We start from the raw sequence: 18,185 nt of genomic DNA, 5'->3' as shown, positions 1-18,185 counted from the left end.
CCCAACATCCAATAGATGTTTCTTAGCCTTTTTTTTCATAATTGACCCCCTACAGAGTTCTTTGTTTTTTTGACATTTTCTCCTAAATTGCATCCCTTCTCATGAAATTTTAATACTGCAGAAGTGTATCTGTTTATGTACTGTATATATAACTGTGCTTTATATATATGATGAGAAAGATATTTTCATTCTCCCCACCAACTCATTTTTGGGAATGTGTGGCCTATGTTAATTGAATCATAGACAAAAATCCTGGGCTTCCATTATGCTCAAACACTAGATATCATCCCAGGAAGACTCGGGGCTATGAGGATGATCTGTCCCATAGCCTCACCTCAAAGTTCTCAGCTTCTTCCCCTCAACTGACTTTCAGCTACTCTGCATTCCAGCAAGTCCCTCCTTGTACTCTCACAAGTGTCCTGGTTTGAGAGAGTTGTTTTGTCACCCCATACTAGCTGGTGAATGGAGAAGCTCCATCCTTCCCCACCCAAGAGGGCCAGCAACTGCTGGGATCCTGCCACATCTCCTCTGAAGCTGGCTCTGTACTTCTGACAGCAGAAATTCTGGTCTTGCGACAACATGGTTGAATCCCAGGGACATTATGCTAAGTGAAATAAGCCAGGCACAGAAAGACAAACACTGCAGGATCTCACTTATACATAGAATATAAAAAAGTTGGACTCACAGAAGTAGAGAGCAAAATGGTGGTACCAGGGACTAGGGCAGGGGAATGGGTGGGATGGGAAAGGAGAGATGTTGGTCAAAGGGCACTAAGTTTCAGTTAGACGAGAAGAGTAGGTTCTGGTGATCTATTGCATAGCATGGTGACTATAGTTAATAATAATGTAATGTACATTTCAAAATTGCTAAAAGAGTAAATTTTAAATGTTTTCACCACAAAAAAATGATAAGTAAATAAGGTGATGGATATGTTAATTAGATTGATTTAATCATTCCACAATGTACACATATATCAAAACATCACATTGTACCTCACGTGTATATATGTGAATACACACACACACACACACACACACACACACATATATACGCACATACGCTTGTCTTGGGGCTTGTGCCACTGAGGTTGTGCGTGCAGTTAGAAACACTGGACCTTTTGAAATAAGCCCAGCTGGCCCAGGAGAGGTAAAGGGCATTTATGAGTTCAGTCCTGAGAAATGAGAGCTGAGGATCCCAAAGGAAGAAACAAAACACTGTGGAAGCAGCAGCAACATATGGTTGAAAACTTTAAAATTTGAATAGCAACTGGAGAGAAAATGGGGGTTCTTGAGGGCTTATGTATTTATTCAAGCACTTACTGAGTCCAAGCCTGATATAATTTCGGGGGAGAATGAGGTGAGGGGATAGGAGGATAAAGAGAAAGATTAATGGAGGTGAACAGAAGGACGAATAAGGCACAGTCTCTATTCTCAAAGACTCTTACAATCTTGCGGGTGGGACAGACCAGGCAGTTCCTGACTTTTCCACATTCCTGCCACACTTCATACCCAGAGACAGCATGGGGTAGCAGGTGTTCCCAACTGTTCCATGAGTGTTGTCTCACCCCAGCCGCCAAATGGGCCTTAATGATCCTCAGAGCTAAGCCAGTCCTACTTCTTTGTATTCTCCATAGCTTTGAGCATCTGTGTTATGCTCAAAGGAGATGCCCAGTAAATGCTTATTAATCAGTGGACTTTCTTTTAAAAATAATCATATTCCACAGAATGCACCCACACCTTTTCCAATATCATCAGAACCTTGGAGGGATACAGAAAAGTTTGAGAGAGCAAGTCCGTTTTTTGTTTTTCCTTTTCTTTTTTTAATCAGATGCCCTTTTGATAAAAATGGATTTCATACCATATTCTGTACTTGCAAATTCTCAGTAAAGCTAAAAGCAGACTTGTTAAAATTCCCCACCAAATTGCAAGCAATTCATTTTTTAATCTGTTTCTGCAAAGCACAGTAAGTTAGCAATTTCTTTCAAAATTGGATTTTTCTCCTTCGTAAACAACCTTCTGATGATGATGATAATTATCATAATTATCTGCATAATTATATATAATAATTATTTGCATTTTTCTGGTCCATTTTCCTCAAAGATCTCTGGGTCTCTATCAAAAATTAACATAATTTACAATTCATTTAGCAATGTAGCTTAGAAGGTTGGAGAGAACTTTAGACATAATGCCCTGACATTGTGGGCATTAAAAATATCACTTGTTTCTTTGAAATCATAGCATACTTGCTAATTAGAAGAAAGTTTGGCCAAAAATTAACATAGCCTACTTAATGGATAGCTCCTGGTAAAACTGCTGTGTAGAAAATACTGCATAAAAGCACTCTCATTTCAATTGCACTAATCTTAGCTGGTACTGTTTGCCCCACAATAATTTACTGAATCACACCTGTTTCATTTGGAACTCAAATGTCCCTTAAGGTCATGTGACATCAAAATAATAAAAGTATATTAGAAACATGTAAAAGCAGGATTCAAGTATAATTATTAGTAATATTAATAACTTAACAATCCTTCTTCCTATGCTCTGTAGGAGGTTTTTAAAAGTCCACAAGGAAAAGGGTACAATTTTAAATAAATTTCTCAACACAATGATAAGTTAAAATTTACAATTGCTAAAACACTTTAATGTGTATTATTTCATTGTATCTTTTCAACCATTCAATGAAAGAATGATAATTAGAGTATCTATGTTACAGATAAGAAATTAAAGACTCAGAGAGATAAAGTGATTTTCCTAAAATCACACAGCTTAATCAAGAGGTGTAACTAGTGCTCTTTGTATTATATGATCTTCTTTTTCTAAGAATATATTTTTCAGTGTTATTTCTCCAGATAATTTTAAAAGGATTCATAAGACTTGTTGATTATGTTTATGTAGCTCAGTTTTAACAATAAGAATAATCTATATTATTTTCTAGAGAATCTAAATCCAGTTTCCCATTCTCTGGTGCTTGGTACTTATTGTGGTCTTTGCAGTGATCATCATTTTAACTACCATCATCATTAATATTAATGTCAACATCATCAACACAGCATGATCAGCATCTTAAGATTGTATTGAGGGCTTAGTGTTACGTTAGATGTGGGCATGATGCTAAGTGTACAGCATATAAAAAGTTTTAGAATCCAGTTAAGTATTCAGGCAAAAAACTAACAAGATAAAAATTACAAAAAATAACCTAGATACTAACTAAGAGCCAAATGAGTGGGAGAGACAGTAACTGCTAAAAGGATAGGAAGAGCATATAATCACAGAAGGCTAGAGTTTTAGGAAACAGGCAATTACCTGGTGAGGAATTAAGGTAAAAACTAGTTCTAAAGACAAAGAAAGGATAGGATTTAAACAGATAGGAGAAAGGAGGAGCATATTTCAGGAAGAAAAATGGCACTAGCCAAGGCATTGAAATTGGTAATGCCCATAGAAAATGTAGTAAGCAATATTCAGTCAGTTTACGAGAAGGTTTCATGAGTGGCCAGGATATGGAGGGATGAGCCTCTGGGCCTCTAGGTCAAGGGAATAAGAGTCTATGGTGGCCAAGTGGAGGTCATCACACTACCCCATTCTCCTCCTGGGTCAATGAGGAAAAATCATTTCTGTATCCTTATGAGCATCATATGCCTCTTTTTTAAAAAATCTAACGATCATTTTCTTTTAGTAGATGATTTTGCCCTTTTTAACTTAATGTAACTGTAGATATATTTGGGCTATAAATCTACCATCTTGCTAAGTTATATTTGTATTGTTTGTCCTGAATATTTTTCTGTCTTTCTTTTCTTCTTTTGGATTGAATATTTTAAATTATTTAACTTTTCCCCCATGGTAGCTTTGGAGTAACACACACTAATTCACTTAGTGGTTACCCTAGGAATAACATCATGAATTATTGACTAAATAACAGTTTAATTTTGATGAGTTAATAATTCCTGGTGTAATTCCTAGGGTAACCACTAATAGAATAGTAGCAGGATGCATTATATCCAAACCTACAGAGGGGAAAAAAGCAAGAAAGGAAAGCCACAAAAAGGATGAAAACAAAATGATGAAAAAAGATACGACATGTAAACAATATCTAAAAGTATAATTTATAAAACAAAAATATTATAGATAAAGATAACTTCATAATAAGAAAATGTTCATCAGAAAGACTTAATTTAAAATTTGTATATTCTCAATGTGATTGCCTTAAATATATATAAAGCAAAAGTGACAAAACTACAGGTGATTTCATCATAATTCTCTTGATAATTCAAAGAAGGAGAAAACTAGTATAATGAGGATAAAGAAGATTTGAGCAATAATATAGTTATACTATATATTTAAATATATGTAATAAATAAAATAAGTACATTTGAATGTTTATATGTAAACAGCAGGATATATGTATATTAATCTATTAAACAATGTACAATATGTATATTAAATAATTAAGTGAATATATATATTTCAAGGAAAAACATATTATTCACAGATTGGCCATAAAGCAAATCTCCAAAAAGAGATTTATGAGAATGTATTCTCTGAGTAAAATCTAATTAACTAGAAAGCAACATACTATTTTTAAAATTAAAACTATATTTCTAAAATGCTTTGAATTAGATCACAACAAAAATAACGTTATATCAAAAACTTTTAGAGGAAGAAAAAGCAAGTCACAGAGAGAACTTATGGTAGTAAAGGCATATATTAGAAATAAAGACTGAAAATTAAGGAACATCTCAAAGCCTTAAAGAATGGCAAAATAAACCCAAAGAAAATAGTAAGAGAAAAAATAAAATTAAGAAAAGGAAAAGAAATACAGTAAAATGAATCAATTAAGTTAAATATTAGTTCTTTGGAAAGATATAATTGATAACCTGACTAAGCTGATCAAGAAAGAAGAAAAGCACAAATCATCAAGATCAAAATTGGCAAAATTATTTATTATCAAATAAATAATGCAAATGTTAACACAAACATAAGAGCATATTTTAAACAACTTCGTGCCAATAAGTTTAAACATTTAGAAATGGAAAAATTCTTAGCAAAATAAAATTTACCAAAACCAACTGAAGAAGAAACAAAAACAGAAGAAACAGAACAAAGAAAGTATCGAACACCTGTTAAAGAAAATAAATCCTTGGGTTGAGGAGGGCAACAAAAACTTTTCTTACAAATGTCCTAGATGGCATCTTAGGAATGCTACTAAACCTTTCAAGAAGAATATTCCCAACTTTCACAAAATTTTCCAAAGAATAGAAAGAGAGGAAACATATCTAGATCCGTATTAGAGGCTAGTATTATCTGGATGTAAAAGCTAACAAGGGTTGTAAGAGAGAGAAAAATTACAGAGTTCTCTTACACATGAACAAAGATTAAAAAATGCTAACCAAATTATTAACGAAACACATCCAGCAATATGTAAGAAGGATGATGCTTCATTACATTACTTATTCCAGAAATGGGATATAAATTTAACACTAGAAAATTGATCAATATAATTTTTCACATTAACAAAAAATGGAGAAAAAATTATGTGATAATATTAATAGGTGTAGAAAAAGCATTTGATAATACAACTCATGAAAAACTTTCATAATAAACTGTATATGAAAAGGAATGTTTATAATCTGATAAATGCTACCTTAAAAAATCCACAGCCAACATTTTTGTGAACCTTGACAAGTTGATTCGAAAATTATGGAATGGTAAAGAGCCAAGAAAATCCAAAATGCTCTTGGCAGATGACAAAGTGGGAAGATTTGCTCATCCAGATAACAAAAAGTGGTATGATATTGCTGTGGTATCGGCACAAGAATAGACAAATAGAGCAAAGCAACTTACACACATATGTGGTCATCTAATTTATGACAAAGATAACAGTGCAGTGAAATAGGGAAAGGATTTATCATTACTTATGAATGTAGAGGTATTACGTATAGTATTGTCTACCAGTGTTGAAGACAGCACCTACTGCTAGATAAATACTCCACAGTTATGTGTACACATGGGTACCAGTGAATATGTATAAGCATGTTTATAGCAGCAGTATCCATAATGGCACCAAACTAGAAACCCAAACGTATATCAGCAGCAGGCAAGTAAAATAAACTGTGATACATTCACGTAACACAACACAATACAGCAACAAAAATGAACAATATCGGATGAATCTCGCAAAGAATATTGAGCAAAAGAAGACATAAAAAAGACAAAAGACATTAGTCCATTTATTTAAATCTCAAAAGCAGGCAAAGCTACAGTCTTTAGAGATACTGATTTGGATAATAAAACTCTTAAGAACATCAAGGAAATGATTTGTAAAAAGGCAAGATGGCGTTCCCTTTTAGTGGGTATGAAGGTGGGTAGGATTGGGAAGGGGCACAGCAAGACTAGGCAGGTGCAGCCCTTGTTCCAATTCTGCCCTATTGAGTGGTGTCATGAGTATTTACTTTAGGTGGGTTCATTAAGCCATGCAATTATAAATCATGTATTTTTCTTATGTGTGTCAAAATCCACACTAAATATTTTTTAAAAGAAGCGAGACAGTGACAGGAGCTTATAATAACTTCTGAGAGGGAGGAAAGAAAGAAGTGAAGAGAACAAAAGAAAGAAAGGGGGAAAGAAAGAAAACACAGAGGCTGCTGTGTGAGAAGCTCAGAGAAAAAGAAAGCTGGAGAGCAGACAGGCCAAGAAAGGACTTGGAATATGCCCAATCAGAAATTTTGTTTGCTGTGAGATTTATAATGCAAGCTCCTTTTCTACCTCTTTGACTAAATCTCTTGGAAAGTGGACACTGCTTTCTGTTTGAATGGGATATTTTGGGAAAGTTCCAAGAAGGCTTGGCACAGAATGAAAAGAGAAACCATCTTGGTGGACCCAGGACCTGGTGAATGAAGGAACAGCAGTCGATCTGAGTTAAACTCTGTGTATGTCTTCTGTATGGTGTGACACCTCTGCTTGGATTAAATTTATCTGTATGCTTTTCCTTTCGCTTTCAATTTCGGTGGAAAGAATGTGAACTTTGAAGTCATACAGACCTACATTCAAATTTCATTTCAATGCTTACCTGCTAGGAAACCTTGGGATACCTAGGAGACCAAGTTCCTTAGTCTTTCAGAACCTTAATTCTCCACTGTAAAGAGGATAATAATACTTACCTAAGTCACTCATAGGTGACTTAGGAAAGATGCCTAGCGGAGGGGTTGCAAACTAGATGCCTAAGGCCAGATATGCTTGGCTCTCTAGAGTATTTTTAAGAATTTTTTATTTTATTTCTTACATGTTAAAATCAGTAATTTCACATAAAAATCAGAATTTCTGGCTTTTCTTGGAAAATTGGAAAATCTGGCCATGCTGGGCCTCATTCTTCAATGGCCAAGTTGGCCAGAGTAGAGTAGCACATCTCTGCAGACAGGTGTGTGACTTCTACTTGGCCACAGTCCCCACCTCCCTATTGTCTTATACCTGACCTGCTTCATTAACGTTCCTTGACTGGCTCTTTAGGGCCTGCAGTTAGGACCCTGGTCCAGCACAGAAAGTAATCTAAGTGTTGGTTCACTCCTTCAATGACCCCAAATATTCATTAACTGAATCAATTCTCTTTCTATTTCTTTCAGAAAAAAAGTCTTGAAGGCATACATTATACAGTGCTTGAGAACACTGTATAAATTTTCTACTTATAGCATAATAGCAACCTTGGTACTTAATGAATGGGTATTACTAAAAGAAAATGTAATAAGCACTGCTTACCATGTGAGAAATTGCTAAAGAAGCCTGCTGCCAGGTGTCCGTCACCAACTTCTCATCTGCCTCAAAGTTTAACTCCAGGTTTTCTAGTGAATAATCAATCTTGCCCTTCAGTATTGTTTTTGTTTTGGGTTTAGACATAACTGCTTCTGGAGAAATGGATACTCGAGGAACTAGAGGAATTCTTTGAAAAACAAACAAAAGAAATATAAAGATTATATTTAACAGAATTCTATTTTTGCGACCATATTACTTCACAAGACATTTTGTTGTCTTGCTTTGATCTCAATTTTCAAAATTTTCCTGAGATAATTCTTTTAATGGGGAAAAGATTATAAAAGACTGAATTCAGTTTTTTGTGGTCTAGAAATCTTGTTAATAAGAGGAAACTCAAACAACAACAAAATATAATTTTCAGGCTTAATCCTCAGCAATTATAAAGCGGAGGATTAAACAATGGAGATTATGAAGAAATGCAATTTTGAAATTTTTCCAGGGCATACACTTTCAATGAGTGATAAGTCAAAAAGTCAGTCATGAAAAAACAAACCAAACAAAACTTCTTTAAGTATTCTCTGCTAGTACTATTTGGCATCCTGAAGTGGACAGTTGAAAGTAGGGCGTGATTAATGTAAAGTCTGAAAGGGGCTACCACATGGAGGCAGCAAGGTTTTGGTGGTGGGCAGGGTAGCCCTCTAGCAGTCCTCCCTTCCGTTACTGTGGAAGGGGAAGGTTTTCTCTTTGTTTGGTAAAGTGCTGTGGGAACACAGACTCAAGCTCTCTCTCCCCCCTCCCATATTGCTACTCCTATGTAGAAATTTCAGAACTGTCCCTGGGAATACCCTATCCCTGAAGGATCTCAAGATCTCAAAGGTTAACAGAAGCAGAAAGAGATCTACAAGGTAGAATGCTCATTGTGACTGAGATGCACCTTTGGTGACAGGAAGTGCAAAGGGCTCTCAGCTTGGGGAAGGAATGAGGAGAGAGAAGCTCCAAGGATGCCCTTGTTGAAACTGGAGGAGGAAAATCAGGATCAGTAATAAGAACAAGCATTTGGTTCTGAAGACTCAAGTTGCTGGAGTCACAGAGCGGTGATTCTGAAAGACGATTCTGAACTCCAGCAAACAATTAGCTCGGTCTTATTTTGAAGCATCGGTCAAGGTTTCTTGAACTTGGCACTCTGATTCTAACAGCGCTTAAAATTTTGACAGTGTACTGTGTCTGAAAAGGCAATGTATTAAGGGTCCACTACTCACCTACCCACGAATTAAATTACATTTTAATAATCAAATAAAGCTAAATCACAGTTGCTCCAGTTCAACTATGATTCATGTGTCCAATAAGTTAAGGCAAAGTTTGTGTGATCATTGCTAGATGTTTAATACAGTACAACATGTGTTTCCCAACATCTTGCTTTTGAGGGCAACAGTGGTGGCATACCATTCAGAAAAAGAATTTGGGTTTAGAATTTATTTATTGGGAAACACTCTGGTCTAGGTAGCTTTGTCACTATTAGTAGATATGAACTTGAGCTTGTCCCTTGACTTTCTGAGGTTCAGTTCCTCCTGAAATAATATAAATATAATAAAATTACTATTACTATAACTATTTATCAATTAATTACTGATTATTGCAATTATGAATAATATTACTATAAAAATATTGTTATAGAATTTTGGGGAGGAATAAAGTAGACAAAATATGTGAAAATTCTTAACACTGTGATTGTTTCCCCCATACATGTTACAGAGACTGTGGTTGATTGGTTGGTTGGTTGATATATTAAGTGACAGATAGTTCCAGAAGATAACCACAGCAGTGATTTGAGGTTGAGATTGGTGCAGAGTTGTTTTGCAGAAAATAAGAACTGGCTGTTCTTTTGCAGGTTTCATTCTACTAACCAACATTAATAGCTTCCCCATTATGCCTGATTTACTATTTTGTGCTAAGAACAGAATGCACTGCCCCTCTAGACATTGAAACTTGGCCTCTCTTGATAGTTCTGATGGTTCATATTGTCTTTCGAAATTCTTATTGTTTTTAATTTCAAAGTTTTCTTTCAGCAGCTTGCTGAATGTTTCTCTTGTATTTGTATCAAGAAGAGGAGACACGCACTTCCTTTTGTGTACTCCTGTGTACACAGGGGCCTGACAGGGATATGGTGGTTCTATATAATTAGAAGCCTGGAGAGAAAAGAAATGGGCCTTGGATCACTGCATAACTTATAGTGTTCAGGCCACTTCAAGTCCTTTTTGGATCAAAAGAAATAAAGCAGTAACACGCAATTCTCACAATTAAAATATTGCATGTAAGTAATAGTCACCGTTTATTGGAAGTTATGGGGACTTGATCTCAAGTCTTTCGATTCTAAGACATGGCATCACATGCTCTGAAGATTTTACTTTCTGTAAACTTCACAACAGCCCTACCTTACAGATAAGTAAACCGAGGCTTAAGAGAGTTGGAGAGACTTGACCAGACATATACATTGTCTTAATTTATTTACATATAGCTAACAAGTGACAGACCCAGGATTCAAACCAGATCTGTTTCAATTCAAAATATATGTACTACTGTACATTTAGTTTGTGCAACTCCTGATAACTACATTGACTGAGCACGTTTATAAAAAAAAAATGTACCCTACTTTGAATATAAAATACATAGCTCATCTCCCTGGAGATCTAAATTTAACATTCAGTGCCTGTATATTACTTTACAAATCTATCTTCTTCCTTTTTCTCCTTTTTATATCTGTAGTATTTTGTTTCTCATGGCCTGCTTACTAGTCATGAGAAACTGTTGTTTTAATTCTTCATTATATTTTATTAATTTATTTTTTAATCAACTAATTTAATTTTTAAGGATTTTGAATTTTATTTTTAATTGCTTTATTTTAATTCTTATTTTTAGCTCTCTTTTAATGTTTTATAGTTGGCAATCACATCACAGGAATTACCACCACTCCTAACTCCCATTGCTTGAAGACATTTTTCTATTTGTTCATAGATTCTCAGGTTTGGGGATCTTGTCCTTGCCCTGTCCCCAACCATTGGATCTATTAAAAAAATTATTTATAAACTTTTATGTTGCACAGGATTTGTTTGGCTAAAAATATAATTTGTCTTCTACCCTACTACTAGATTCATTTTTTTTTCTTTTTGCTGGCTAATATGTGATATTAGACTGTTAGTAATTCTTTCAGTTAGTCTTATGAGGTCATAATCACATACTACTGAGCCTTTACCGTTTCTCAATTTCCTCACTTGTAAAAGAAGACTCAGACCCCCTTCCATTTTCATTTATATAATATAGTAATACACATACACACACATACACATACACAGAACTGCTTGAGTCCTTTCAGAAAAGTGGTAGAGGTTGATAATGCCTTACCAGAAATCCTTAGGGCCAAAAGTGTTTCAGAATTCAGAATTTATATAAATATCATATATTCCCTGATACCATCAGCAGAGTCTATGGAGAGACTCCATAATAAAATGCATTATATCTCTATAGCAAAATTAGTAAATATTCCCTATAAATAGGATAAATTATATATATTAATAGTCTTAAGTCAATGACACACTGAAGTTAGAAAAAAAAGTATTCAGTTTTTAGAGCTATTTTGGATTTGCAGATAAATGAGCATGATTTTTATTAACAGTAATTAATTTAAAATCGCCAAGCTTTATGTTCAAAACAATTACAGTGGAATATGATAATCTGCCTTACCTAAATTGGTTTTCCAAAATGTCTTTACTATCCAGCTGGACCAATGGGATTCGAGTAAATCTCTTACTGTCATCTATTGGGATTTTGCATTCCATTCCCCGGTAATAATCTTGAAGGAGTCTCTTTGTATCTTGGAAACGGTTCAATTCTGCCTTTAGTAGCAAATATGAATATTAATATCCAAGAAAGAACAAGCTGATCTGTACATATTTCCCATAGAGGACTCTATAAGCATTACTTTTAAAACATTTAGATTGGAAGAATTTTCTGGAAATCAAGAAAGAGTATTGGCTATAAGTGTATATTTAAGATTTTCATCAAAATTAAAGATAACTAGGGACTTTGCACTTTCTTATTGAGCACAAGTTCACTTAACAAGATGACAGTTCCATGCCTCTTGATATTATGACAAAAGGTTACAGTATGTATGATGTTTGAAGTAGTGTATATTATTCATTATTTTGACGTTAGGAATGTCAAAATATCCTGTATCCTAGATTCAATCAACCAATACAGTAACAAACATTTGAGAGTTTTCTTTGTCATAGGTATCATGTTAGCTGATTTGTGAGATAACGAAAAATACTATACATACAAATACAAAATACAAATTCACTATTGCAAGAATGTGGAAACAACCCAAGTGCCCGTCAATCCATGAGTGGATTATCAAAATTTGGTATATGTTCACAATGGAATATTACTCAATCATAAGAAATGACAGTGATCTAGCACCTCTTACACTTTCCTGGATTAAACTTAAGGCCATTATCCAAAGTGGAGCACCACAAGAGCAGCAGAACGGGACCCATTTGTACTCACCATCAAATTGGTATTAACTAATCAACACATAAATGCACATATCAGAACAACATCTATTGGATGCTGGGGAAGGGGGAGGGTGGTGGGTGGAGGGGGGAAGAGGGAGGAGGGGAGGGGTATGTGTATACACAAGGAGGGCAATGCGCACTACCCGAAGGATGGACATATTTGAAACACGGACTTCGGTGGGGGGGGGAACCAAGGGCAACACACCTAACCTAATCATCTGTACCACGGGAAGGGCGGCGGGAGGAGCGGGGAGGAGGGAGGAGGGGACGGGTATTTGTATACACAGGGAGTGCAGTGCGCACTACCCGAAGGATGGACATGTTTGGAGCACGGACTTCGGTGGGGGGGGGGAACCAAGGGCAAAGCACGTAGCCTGAACATATGTACACCCATAATTTGCTGAAATAAAAAAAAAAAAATACAAATACAAAAATACAACACTAGGTTCTGGTCCTGTAGGGCAATTTTATCTTGTTGCAGGGAAATGACTAACGGTAACAAAAAGCAATAAGGAATAGTTCACTTTCTACGGTTTCCCTTCTTGCTCAAGATGTACAGAAGGGAGATAATTCCTCTTGTGCTCACAGCTAAACCCTTTTGCTGGCATTGCCAGGAAGTACCTTGAGGGAAATGGAGCAGCACAGAGGAGCTGGTGGCAAGGTGAGCATCAATTGTTCAAGTCATGACTCCCTGTCAGCACAGGTCATTTCTCTTTGTGGTACGTATGTGTAGTGAAATTGTGCACAGTACCAACACCACACATATAGACCATAAGTCCTCTAACCCATTCCCCCATTGGATAGTAGACCATATGGTATAAATCTGCGCCTCTCTTTGGTAGTGCAAACGTGACTTCTAGACTTTGTTTTAGTTAGTGGGGCTGCCTAAACTAGACCCTGAGGGTCTAAATATTGAAGTTCTCATGCAGAATATTCCATTATACCTCATTAATTACAGGAAATGTCTTTTTTTAAAAAGAGCAAAAGTGACCTAGTATTCAAAGCTTTTAGCTTTATAAACATAACCCAAAGACATTTATGAAGAAATTCCTAAGTTTATCAATTATGCTGCCATTTATTTCATAAAATATCAAGTAGTCTTTTCACTGCCATATTCACAGTTTAGAACAAAGAAATATCTGCTTTTATTATTATTTTGTTGTAGTCTACAACAAAAGACAAGAAGAGTTTCAATAAGTTTGTTTTTGATATAAAAAAAGAGTAAGCTGAATTGCTCCTAAAAACTGTTCTCTGCATTATTGAACCTTTCTAGCTAAATGACTGAGAAAGAAATTCATTTGGTTAATTTGAATCTGTTAAAAAATAAAATTACCATTCCCATATTGTTTAAAGAACACGTTTTAAATAATCTCCTTGGATTTTAAGCATAAATATATATTTACATAATTTTTAAAACTAGCATTTTGAAATGACTAGAAAAACTAAATATTTTTCTCTTTCCTTGCCAAGAAACCAAATTTAGTTTTAAAATAGTCATGTATGAACTAATCTCACAGTTTAACAGTAAGCATTTGCACCCGTCATGCTTAGTTTTGGTAAAACAGTAAAGATAAAATGAGTCTTACAAGTTATACTCATGAAAACTTGCACAGTACCACATTTACAATGAATAGGATGCAAGTGTAAACCCAAAATGTACAAATTGGAAGATGACAAATAACTTTGGAGAATTGAATAAAAGTGTGGGGATGATATAAAAATTATTAGTCATCAAAACATAGCATTATATTATTTGGGAAATAAATTTAGAAATCAGGAAATTATTTCCTCCTTAATTTAGAGAACTGAATTTGAATAACGATTAGGTTTAGCAGAGCCTATTTTATACAATTAGTATTTGGGACAGTGCTGGTATCTGTGCCTTAGGCTTATCTTATTACACAATTATTTTGTATAAAAGATTAATTTATTTCAAGGGGCATAATTTGATTAACTATATAGCTAAATCTGAATAAGATGTCATACTATATCTAGGATTTCCATAAAAGCAGAATTAATCAAGATCCTTCTCACATTCGTGATAACTAGTAAATAATGCTTTCTTAAGGTTCTTGTTAATTGTCACAGAATCTGAGATTTAAAAGGAATCTGAGAAATAATCTAGCATAGCATTTACTAAAATGTATTGCATAGAGAACTTGTCCTGTAGGTTGTTAATGAGTACTATCTTGGGGATGAAACAATAACAACAAAAAACTTTCCAAGGTCAGATAGTTTCAGAAATGCTGGGTTAACATGTCAAAAGGATTTCTTTACTGTAGAGCATCTTGATGCCTATGTACGTCAATATGCTTGTCAATCTCCCAGGGAGAGAAAAAGGTAGAATATGCAGCACATCCCAAAGTCATTTGATCACAGAGTCCTTGTTTTGTGAAACACCTTGCAGGACTAGTTTTCCATGGAAAATACTTATCTAACTTTGGGAAATATTTATCTAACTGTCTATTACCCAATATTACAGGCCCTTGAAGACTTTCTTGAGGGTACTTTCTCCTAGTCCTCCACAAACATGTGACAGCTTCTGCTTTTGGGCTTCCTAGGTAAAAGCTCATTGCCTCAAAAGTTTGTATTTGATGGGCAGTTCTAAGTAGGCTCTTTCTTCATAGACCAAACTGAAACCTACTCTCCGGTAATTTTCACCTTTGGTTTTTATAGGATTCTATTAATGAGTGTAGAATAAGGCTCTCTTCTGTTCTCCGTGGCAAGCTTTCAACTATTTGAACAATAAATCAGTAGTTAGGAGTACAGTAGTCCCCCCTTATCCTTGAGGGGTATGTTGCAAAGTCTCCTGTGGATGCCTGAAACCTTGGATAGTCCTCAACCCTACATATAATATGTTTTTTTCAATCTGATAACCAAGCTGGCTACTAAGTGACTGATGGGCAGGTAGTGTATGCAGTGTGGATATTCTGGAACAAAGGATGATTCACGTCCTGAGTGAGACAGATGGTGTGAGATTTCATCACCCTACTCAGAACGATGCACAATTTTAAACTTATGAATTGTTTATTCCTGGAATTTTCCATTTAATATTTTCAGACTGCGATTGACTGTGGGTAACTGAAATTGCAGAAAGCAAAACCACGGATAAGGGGGTACTACAGTACTGGTTTTGGAATTCGATTCAGTCCAAATCCTAGCTTTTCCACTTACTCGTTGTAGGCAAATTGTTTCACCTGTGTTTGCCTCAGTTTCCTCATCCGTGAAATGAAAGTAATAGAATTTACAGGATAGGGTTGTTGTGAAGGTTTATTATATTCTGTATGAAAGTCTTAAGAATAGTGCCTGGCACATACATGGTAAGAACTTAACAAATGGTAGCTTTTATTTGCTGCCCTTTCATTTATCTTCCTCACTTTTATTAATAGTTGGTGTTAGACGTCGGTTCAGTTTCTCAGGATGAGAGCCTTCGGTCATACTATTTCCATAAAAGGCATGCATTGTTCTAAATTGAGAATGATTCACAAAATTTCTCTATTCTCTGTGCCTTCATTATTGGATTTCAGTGACTTCTGTCATAAGTTTTTGACACAGCTGTTTGCAATATTTGACTTCTGCTTGCCCAGACCAGTGTCCTGGGGATGCTACCCAGACTGGTTTAGGCAGCTTGGGTGTCTCACTTTGATCCTTTGCACAACCATGCCCTGTGGATCTGTCTGTTGTCCTGTTTATGGCCCAGCTTTGTCCTCTGTTTTAGATAAACTCTTTCTAACTCCATCTTCTCTTTGCAATGCAGATTCCTAACATTCCTGCACTGGGCTTCCTTGCCCTGGGATCTTGACTTCTTTAAACCTCCCTCCTGAGGGGCTGCTCCTGCTCCTCAAGTTTCTGCTGGTATTTCAAGCTTCTGCTCCAGCCTGTCCCTGCACCATGAATTGTCCCTTTGTAGGTTGGAAGTACGAGCACTCATTGGTCATTTGTCGAACAAACATTCCATTGAACACCCACTGTGTGCTAGCTCTAAGGAATTGCAGATAAATATTTTCATTTTCTGTAGTATCTCTTCATGTAAGTTAATCAATTGAAGACTAGAAATGTACACTTTTCCACTCTTTATTTTCACTGCTATTCTCTTAGGAAAAAATATTCATGTAGACACAGGTTGACCAAACCAGCCTTAATATTCCCCTAAGTTTGACTAAATTTTAAACAGGCTTCTTCCTGACTCTACGCCACTGACCTCTCTTTTGTTAGAGCATTTACTTTAAGAAAGCTTGTCATTGCAAATCCTTTCTCTGTCCCTTTGAGATGTAAATCTTTTTAAAAAGCCTCTTACCAGTTTTACAGCCAGGAGTGTCTTTCTCAAGTCCCTGAGAACTATCTCTTTAGAATGTAATTAATCATCAGGAAAGATAGTGCCCATCTCCCAGCTCAGGTAAGGGTAGGAGCCTAACTTCAGTGGGTGCCTGGCCCCAAGTTAGAAAACTATCTCCCACGATGAAGATAGTAGAAAGCTGACTTTTCCTTTGGGTAGGGCCAATTAGCAAACAGATGGCCTATGACCCTCCACCCTTCACACCACCCCAGCTCTTAAAAACTCTCCTGCCTTTGTCTTGGCAGAGCTCAGCTGGGAATCCAAGACCTGGTCTGTGCTCTCTCCCCCATTGCTGGCAATAGTATCAGAATGAAATCAATGTCTGTCATCTTATCTTGCCCTGTGCAGTTTTTTATTTAATAGGCTGTGAATTCTGATGAATGGGCCGTTTTTCCAGTCCAGTATTGGCAAACTTTTTACTTTTAGGAATCAAATGCTTGCTGTGTCTGATCTTGCCCATGCTTTGTGGCAGGGCTGCTTTCCTGGACTTTGTCTGGCTGGCCACTTAGGGTGTCTGCTTTGAGAGGGTGACAAGGTAAACAACTCAGTTGTAGACACTCTCTTTGCTGTCACTCTCTACATATCTAGGCCACCTGCAAACAAGGCTGGTGAGTAGCTGCTTGGGATACTTCTGATTTGGGTGCTTGTTTGGCCCAGAACAAAATGTTTTATTTCAGCTAACTTCTTTGGCAAGATGGATGGAGCTCACACCAAGCAGAGTGCCATGAGTAAAATGAGCCCTGAGAGACCCCGAACATTCCCAAAGGAGTTGTCACATGACGGACGTGGCTATGAAGGGAAGAGTCTGTGTCATTGTGACCAGCTGCTCTTACCTGCATCAGTGAAAAGAAATGGTTAATTATTATTCCTAGAGAGTCCTGTAACCAGCTCTCATTGATGATATCCAGCCGCTCCTGCTCTGCATCTTCCTTCTGGGTGTCACAAATATCCCACAGGCGGTCTCGCAGATCCTGAACAGAAGAGAAACATTGCGGTTATGCTTTAGAACCATGGCTCAAATCACCACAGGGTAATAAAACTAAAACTTTTGACCCACTTAAAAAGTCTCTAAAGAAATTTTATACCTAATGCACTCATGTATTGTATTTGTTCATTCAACAAATACTCAACCAATATTTATTTTGCTTCTATTCTATCATGCTCTCACTTTCAAAGATTGCCTCGCAGAATCCTATGTCTCTGTTTACCAGAATTCCACTACAGTTCACTTTATCCACGTATGGCTATGTTTTATGTATTTTATTCCTTCCTCAAAAAGTTTGTTTGGTTGAAAAATCCTTTCAGTGAATTTTTTGGGGGAAATGGTGTATTGTTGGTGGAAGAAATACACAGCTGTATTGAAACCAAGTGCATAGACTTGTTCATTAATATTGCCAGTGGAATATATTATTCATCAAAAAGTGTTGTCTGAGCTTAATGGGGTGGTCCAAAAATAAGCTTTGTATTAAAGAGATAGCAGTAAAAAAGTCTTTTAAAGATCCCAGCTCTGCCACTTACCAGATCCTGTGCAATGATAAA

At 36.1% G+C, this 18,185-nt stretch overlaps 1 protein-coding gene across 1 annotated transcript in view; it reads right to left on the bottom strand.

The window, feature by feature from the left end:
• The window catches only part of SPEF2 (sperm flagellar 2), a 209,458-nt gene that overhangs the window by 57,851 nt on the left and 133,422 nt on the right, over positions 1-18,185 (bottom strand). Inside the window, exons 22-24 of the mRNA XM_012663396.1 lie at positions 17,480-17,617; positions 11,481-11,632; positions 7,749-7,929 (exon numbers count right to left, since the gene is read on the bottom strand). Of these exons, the coding sequence (XP_012518850.1) occupies positions 7,749-7,929; positions 11,481-11,632; positions 17,480-17,617 (471 nt within the window). The remainder of the gene's footprint in view (positions 1-7,748; positions 7,930-11,480; positions 11,633-17,479; positions 17,618-18,185) is intronic.

Source organism: Propithecus coquereli, unplaced genomic scaffold (assembly GCF_000956105.1).
Source record: "Propithecus coquereli isolate 6110/MARCELLA unplaced genomic scaffold, Pcoq_1.0 Scaffold809, whole genome shotgun sequence".
In the NCBI taxonomy this organism is placed as follows: domain Eukaryota; kingdom Metazoa; phylum Chordata; class Mammalia; order Primates; family Indriidae; genus Propithecus; species Propithecus coquereli.
Note: the sequence above shows the minus strand (reverse complement) of the source record. Positions and strands in the feature narration are given on the sequence as shown.